Source organism: Silurus aristotelis (assembly GCF_946808225.1).
Source record: "Silurus aristotelis genome assembly, chromosome: 12".
NCBI classification, from domain to species: Eukaryota; Metazoa; Chordata; class Actinopteri; order Siluriformes; family Siluridae; genus Silurus; species Silurus aristotelis.
Window position 1 is genome coordinate 4,077,713 of NC_139585.1, and position 7,906 is coordinate 4,085,618.

At 42.5% G+C, this 7,906-nt stretch overlaps 1 protein-coding gene across 2 annotated transcripts in view; it reads left to right on the forward strand.

Moving 5' to 3' along the window:
• The window catches only part of eme1 (essential meiotic structure-specific endonuclease 1), a 9,938-nt gene extending 5,651 nt beyond the window's left edge, over positions 1 to 4,287 (forward strand). Inside the window, exons 4-9 of one of the 2 annotated variants that reach the window (XM_083556589.1) lie at positions 905 to 994; positions 1,250 to 1,371; positions 2,549 to 2,669; positions 3,309 to 3,424; positions 3,632 to 3,821; positions 4,008 to 4,287. In XM_083556589.1, the coding sequence (XP_083412715.1) occupies positions 905 to 994; positions 1,250 to 1,371; positions 2,549 to 2,669; positions 3,309 to 3,424; positions 3,632 to 3,821; positions 4,008 to 4,184 (816 nt within the window). In that variant the 3' untranslated portion in view covers positions 4,185 to 4,287. The remainder of the gene's footprint in view (positions 1 to 904; positions 995 to 1,249; positions 1,372 to 2,548; positions 2,670 to 3,308; positions 3,425 to 3,631; positions 3,822 to 4,007) is intronic. The other variant, XM_083556590.1, reaches the window with a different exon arrangement.
• The last annotated feature ends 3,619 nt before the right edge of the window (positions 4,288 to 7,906 follow it).

Genomic DNA, 7,906 nt, shown 5'->3' on the forward strand with positions numbered 1-7,906 from the left:
TCACTCTGTCACAATCGGTAGGAGAATGCTGAGGATGGAGCCACCAGCAAGGAGGAGGTTTATGGATGTGGTGAGGGAAGACATGCAGGTAGTTGGTTTGAAAGAGGCAGATGTAGAGGACAGGGGGGTATGGAGACGGATGATCCGCTGTGGCGACCCCTAATTGGAGAAGCCGAAAGAAGTTGCTTTTAGCATTACAGGTAAAAAACGCATGCTAGCGTGACGGTACTCCACGCAGTGTTAAGTGATAAAGGATGAAGGTTCTTGTGAAACCCACGGATATCTGCAGAAGCACAGTACAGTGATGGGACATTTGAACGGTCGTGGCGGATCCACAAATCTTTTCAGGCGTTAGTTACATCCTGGGATAAGTGTATAAATGTAGCAGGGGATGATGTTGGAAAAATAAATGCAGTTTTCACTTATTTTACAAACTCAAATCCGGGTTTCACTCGTTATATAATATTATAACATTGAATAATAATAAATAGAAGTAAAAGAATAATAATTATATGTAGCTCCGATCCAAGATCTGGATTTACTCTTATAATAACCTCCACTCTTCTGGGAAGATGTTCCACTAGATTTTGTGGCGAGTCATGCAGCCACAAGGGTGTTTGTTAAGTCGGGTACTGATGCAGGTGAGGAGGCTTGCGGTTCAGTCAGCGTTCCAGTTCATGCCCAAGGGTTGGAGCTCTATAGCAGGAGATCTTCCGCTCCAACACATGGAACGCATATCTCCATGGAGCTGGAACAGGTTTGGGAAATTTCATGCGACCGAAGACGTCTGATACAATTGTCCAACTTCGTGGGAACAGTTTTATGTAGAACCACATACGGCTGGGAAAAACCGGTGTCCCAATACATTTGCTACACATCCCATAATGTATTTTTTTGCTCCCAGACCGGAGAAGCGATGTCGCTGCCCGAAGCTCTCGTGGCGATCCAGGTCCCGGTGGACGACTTCATCAGCATGGTTCACGCTTTCACGCAGGTGAGCAGCAGCTCTTTATTCTCCAACTCTCATTAGCACCGAATGCTCTCGCACGGCAAACCTCGATAACGAGGCCGTTAACTCCTCGCGTCCTCCTCAGGAGCGAGCGTTTTGATCGAATTAGCGTCGCGGCTTCGAAGGTGACGGCGAGCGAGTCACAGTTTTGACCCGCCTAAATTAAAAATAATGGATGTAATTACGCACTCCGGTGTCCTTCTTTCAATATGCTGCGTGTGTGTGTGTGTGTGTGTGGAGAAGAGCAGAGCAGGAACGAGCGAGCATGGCGTAACCCTGACCGATTGGGTTCTCCGTCTCATGGCGAGAAACTCAGAGCGGACCCTCAGTCTGGCCGTGATCGACATCGAGAAATATTTTAAGTGAGTGTTTCCTGGGCTTTTTTTTTTTTCCTTTCCAAAAAAAAATGCAGTCGAAAACGTGTTTGTATTTTTTATGACGGAATCTACGGTCTATCCTTTTTCCTCTCACGATGGAAAGACTCTGGTGTCTGTTTTACCCATCTGCCCTAGAGGTCCTCCGATAGTCGATCGCTGGAACTATCGGCAATCTGCAAAAATCCATACCGATAGTTTTTCCGGGTTCCGGCCTGCTGTCATTACAAGAGCGGCCTCTAGAGGTGAATCACTGAAACTGCGTGCTGGTTGTGTTTAGACGCGAGACAGCGAGATGCACGGAGAGCGCTATATTTATTCTAATTGGGGCTGCAGCTGTGGATTATTTTAGTAATCGAGTATTCTATGGATTATTCTATCGATTAATCTAATAAACGAATAAGTAGTAGTTTTTCTTTATTAAAGAGCAGCACTAAATATATAAGAGAAAATAAGACTGGTCTCTTAAAATGAACACGTGATTTGTTTCTTTTTAAAGAAATATTAACATTTTAGCGCTTAAATTGCACACGAGTATACCTGTGAAAACTAAACCTATTTAGTGCATTTCGTTGTCATATTACATCAAAATACAAATATATAAATAAAAAATTATAAATAAAAACAAATCTATTTCTGATCTCTTTGATTCTAAAACAAAATAACAAAAAAACTTTTTCTTGCAATTCCGAAAAGAAAAAAAAAAAGTCTATTTCTCAGAATTGCAAGAAATAAAGTCGGAATTAGGCAAACTTTTTTTTTTCTTTATGTGGCGGAAACTGGCTTCCATATGAATCTTTTCCTCTCTGATTGCTGTATTTTTCCCCGTTCCTCCATTTTCCTCCTGTGTGTACCTGTCCATAGCACTGAGTTAAGCGCATGGTACGTCAGTAATAATAGTCCATAGGGAAACACAAATGTTTCGCGTGTGGTTAAACAGAATAAACTAAGCATCAATGCAAAATAATTTGCCTGGATGGATTTTTTGTATTTGCATTACTCGAGAAATCTTCTGCTTTACGTGTCTGCGATTCATCATCTTGCTCCGCACGTCTTTTCACACGTCTGCGTGTCTCCCTCGCACGTTTATGCACCTGGCATCTCCATTATATGTTTGCGCGTCACCTTTGCCGACTGGTCACACGTCTGTATGACTTGTTTGCAGGAGTCAGAGCTCTAAGGGTCGGCAGAAGTTTCGGGAGGCGGTGTTGGGGAACGAGACGCAGAAGAGGAAGAGGATGGACGTGAAACAGCTCCCTGATGTCTCTCGGGTGGAAGTGGAGGAGGCATGTTAAACCTTTAATAATAATATAACAAAAGGAGAGGAATAAGCCTTTGTATGATTTTTGATTTATTAAATGTAGCTCAAAGTTTCTGAACAGATTGATGCTATTTTTTTTTTATCCATTTTTTGCCACACTTGCTCTTGTTGAATGTCCTTAAACTCGCTGGTTATTTATGTTATATTCTTTCCCTCATTGTGATTAAAAAAAATAATAATTTTACTCTAATTAATTGGATTCTGGATTTTGATTGGTCTAAAACATTTGAGACATTTTCTATTACAAATCACAGGTTTCTATCGTCATGCTGAATACCTTAACGTTTCCATAGTAACGACGTAAAGCTGACGTAAGGCTGACGTAAGTAAATGACCAAATGACAACCATGTAAACATGCAGGGACACAAATCAGCCCAGAAGACAGTATTAGTGTGGTCAGTTATTTATTAGATCAAATTTATAGTGCGTTTTCCACAATGATTAGTGCCCTTTATTAATATGCGTAAAACGCTTGTGATGTCATAATTTCGTTCTTTCGATTTATTTTTCCGGTGCCTGGATTTCAGCTTGCAGAACCACCACTGTGCGAGCTTAACCTCAAGGTGATAACGTCTAAATGTTTGCTTCTTTCTCATCCTGCAGGCTTTAGTCGACCTCCAGCTGCACGCGGGAGTTCAAGTGCACTTTCACTCGACCTGGAAAGACTTCACTAATTACGTTACTATGACAACCAAGGCAGTAGCTGAAGCGCCGTTCAAGTAAGTGGGCGGCTGATGTCCATCTCTCGCTCTCTCTCTCTCTCTCTCTCTCTCTCTCTCTCTCTCTCTCTCTCTCTCTCTCTCTCTGTTCTATCAGTGGTGCTCAGAGTTATGGATGGTCTGATGGAGCTGAGAGGTCAGACCAGGTCACCGCTTACTGCTGTGTGTGTGTGTGTGTGTGTGTGTGTGTGTGTGTGTGTGTTTAAGGCGAGAGCGGGACCAGACAGGTTTTAGCTTTTGTCTGGAGAGCGAGTGGGCAGGTGGTCAGAAGGTGGATCGTGCAGGGAAAGGACTTCTGCAGGTGTGGAAGAGGCAGATCCAGCAGCTGAACCGCGTCAGCGCGGACATGGCTACAGCGGTCCTCAGCACCTACCCTTCTCCTCAGCTCCTTCTTCAGGTTAATAAACACTTCATAACACTTCAGAACTTCCTAACAGTGTGTTACGCAACACGATGCATTGTGTTGTTAAGGGAAACAGGCGATGGCACATGACCCGCAGAACTGAAGTGTAGCATGATTCCTCCAGCAGTGTTTGTACGTGTCGATTTTTAAGTTTCGCCGTGCACGTTTTCCGATCCACAGGGGTACACGCGGTGCAAGACGGATCGCGAGAGGGCAGCGCTGCTATCAGACGTTCTGATTCGTCGAGGGGAGGGAGTGACGTCAACGACGCGCAGGATCGGCCCCGAGCTCTCCAAGCGTATCTTTCTGATGATGATGTCATCAGACCCCCAGCAAACCCTCGAATCCGTGTCCTAAACAAGCAGTGACAAAGAAACGGACTCCTCTTTTCTTTTTTATCTTTGATTTTTTTTTTTATATCCCTTTGCTTTTATGTAATTATTAAATATTTTATTTCTCAGTCATGCGTGAATGTGTGCTTCAGATCATCACCTGCACCTTCAAAGATCTATCTATCTATCTATCTATCTATCTATCTATCTATCTATCTATCTATCTATCTATCTATCTATCTATCTATCTATCTATCTATCTATCTATCTATCTATCTATCTATCTATCTATCTATCCATCCATCCATCCATCCCTTCTCTGCTTTTTTCTTTTTCTTTCTCACACTCTCTCTCTTATTCTCGTCACCAGCTCAGGCTGTGAGGGACTTATGACTCTTTTTCTCTCTCTCTCTCTCTCTCTCTCTCTCTCTCTCTCTCCCCTCACCCCCTCTCTCTTATTTTCCTTATCTGCTTTTTGCTTTCCCCTCTCTCTCTTTCTTCACCCTGTCTCTCTCTTTTTTCTTGCACTCTCTCCTGCTATCACCTCCCACTTTCTATCCCCCCCGTCTCTCTTTTTCTTCATCCTCTCTCTTGCTCACCCCCCCTTTACCTCCACCTTTTTCTCACTTTCTCCCTCCCTCCCTCTTTTTCCTCACAATCTCTCTCTCTCTCTCTCCCTCCCTCCCTGTGTCATTGTAAAATGATAACAGAGCACCGAGCTGCTTTCACGTAAGCCGTGTGTTCCTCAGAAGCTCTCTACACTTAAAGTAATTTTCTCCTGATACGGACCCCCTACTTGATGGACCGTAAAGGACTCGAGGTCACAGTGATATGCTCTCTTTATGGTAGTTTTTTTTTTCACTTTTTACACTATCACACTGCTGCTGTATGAGAGGGCGGCGGTAATTGCAGAACCGACAATTTGCTTACTCTGGCCATGTTATTTAGGTGTGTTGTATTCGTGTGTGTCTGTGTGTTAAAATGCCATGCCAGACGTGTCATTTCTCCTTCAGGCTCAGGCTGAACAACGCTGCAGCAGCAAAGGCCTGGAGAGACTCATGGCTCATTTCCAGCACATTAGCGAATGGCATCTGACGACGAGTGGCGTATTGTACGAGGACGAGAAAAAAAAAAACACGCTTGCCGGTTAACGAGCCTGTAAATGTGCTCGAGATGAGACGTGTGTCGCAAATACACGTTCCCAAAATCCTACAGGACTTCAGCTCAATCTTTTATAGCAATTAATCTGTGGACTAAGACTGGGAAGGTGGTAGCTGGTTAAATCATTGAACTTTTGGATCTGAAGGTTGTGAGTTCAAATCCCAGCCACACCAAACTGCCACTCCTGGGCCCCTGAGCAAGGCCCTTAACCCCTGCTTAGTTGTATGAATGCAACATGCAATATTTAAGAAAATTATATTATATAACTCATATGCAATAAGTCTTACAAATAAAATGTTCCTATATTGTAGATATTTTGATAGAGTACCTTTCAACCTCGTTTAAGGGTTTTTAGAGACACGTGCAGATTCCTTTTGTTTCTATGTAACAAACTACTTAATAGGCAAAAGCACACAGTTCTGTGGACCATCGACTCCATAGGTGACATAAGATGGAGAAGATGATGTGATCAGACTGCCTCACTCTCACAGTGAAGCGTGGAGATGGAAGCTTAATGGTTTGGGGTTGTTTTGGATCAGTGAAGGTTGGAGAATTATTCCAGAAAGTGAAAGGAATCCTGCAAACCAACATGGCAACCAATCCATACTTCAACACCATGCGATTCTGTCTGGACTTCAACTTCACCGTACAACAAGACGATCAGCCGAAGCGTCTGCGTTCTGTTAATGTTATTTAGAGAGCAGACAGACGTCTGGAACGACCTGCTCAGTCAGGGCACCTCAATCCTACCGACCTGCTCTGGGATCAACTGCATTACAAGAAAGGAATCTCCAACTAGTGTAGAACATCTTTGTTGTAAAAGAGGCACGGCGAATTATTTCAGCTGAACGTTTGGAGAAACGAAGCGTCTGGACGCCGAGAACGTGTCGAGCTGTTCCTCATGCTTAGGGAAGAATTTTCTCTGGAAATAAAGTGGAACATTTGGACATTTATAGATTTGTTTGCTCAAAAACCATAAAAGATTTATTAGACATTTGGACAGTAAATGTAAAAGTATACTTTTAAATTAACCGTATACTTTCTATAAATTGTTTGTTCAAACATTTGTTTAGAAGATTGAGCATCCTAAAAAAAAGTCTCTGGTGCTTAGAAGTGCATTATAGCAGCTCCTCGTACTTCTGACATTGCGTATGTTCCATCCAAAGGCTGCCGTATGTGCCTCCGCTTTTGTTATTCTTCATGCCGTTTGCATTGTGCGAGTGTGAATTGAATCCACCTACAGCGCTGCATTGTGTCCTTGTAATCCATTCTCACAGAGTAACAGGCTTCTTTTACTCCCCGAGCCGTCAGTCAGTCTTCCCCCGGCTCTTGGCTGGAGATTAATACAGAGTGGAGGTGGCAGTGGGTCATCAGCGTCTCGTGTCACTCCGGAGTGAAGGAGTGATGCTATAATGATTTCTCAGTTCTTTCGATCTTTCTCTCTCCACGTGGTTCACCTGAACTTCCTTATAGGCCACTAGAGAGCACGGTGTACTTCAGAACCACTTTAGTAGTTTCGAACACAACCCCCTGAGGGAATGCTAAAGTAAGGGTCTGTTTAGGATCCCCAAATTATCACATGACCCTGAGTGATACGAGGCACGTGGATCAAAAGTTTGTGGACACCCGACCGTAAAATTTGCTTCTTATTCTACATTTAGTCCCTTTTCATTTACATATAAGACATTGTGGAGACACCTTCATCCAGAGCGACTTCATTCATGCAACTGAACAGCTATGGGGTTTGTTTAGATCTAAAGTCCAATGCCTTAACTATTAAGCTAAAATTTTCTCCATCTGCTGTTATAATAACCCCCAATCGTCTGGGAAGATGTTCCACTAGATTTTTGAAGTGTGCTTGTGGAGATCATTTAACTACAAGGGTGTTAGTAAAGTCAAGTTCTGGTGTACAGTAGGTGAGGTGTGGACGCCTGGGGGTGCAGTCAGCGTTCACATGCATCATGTTCAATAGGGTTGGAGTTCTAAAGCAGGAGATCTTCTACTACAAACCCATGCAAACCTTCATAGTGCTGGAGCTTCATCATGCTGGAACAGGTTTCTTCTCCTAGTTCAAGTGAATGGAAAATTTCAAAAACATCATATACAATTGTGTGATTCCGACTTTGTTGTAAAAGTTTGGGGAGGAACCACATAAGTCTGATGTTCCAATACTGTTGCCCTTATGGTGAATATCTACTAACTGTTTTATGCATTCTATTTCATTCTTCTTCCCAAGCTTGTTTTTGTCCCTGTAGCCACCATGGCCAGGTCATAGTTATCTGGTTTTCTGTCCTTTATGTATACATTCATTTGACAATTGTGTGTCCTCCACTGCTGTTCATTTCACAGATTGTTGTATTATTTGCATTAGGTTTTTAAGTCTATTTCAGACTATTTTACTTTTTTTTTTTTTACTTGGTTTATTATAGTACTGGTGGTGTGTAATAATCAGAGTGGGGAATTGGAGGCAGCAGCAGATGAAAGTGTGGATACATTTTCTAAAATAAAAAAAAAACTAAGACTGTGTAAATACTAAATAAAAAAAATAAATAAATATATATATATATATATATATATATATATATC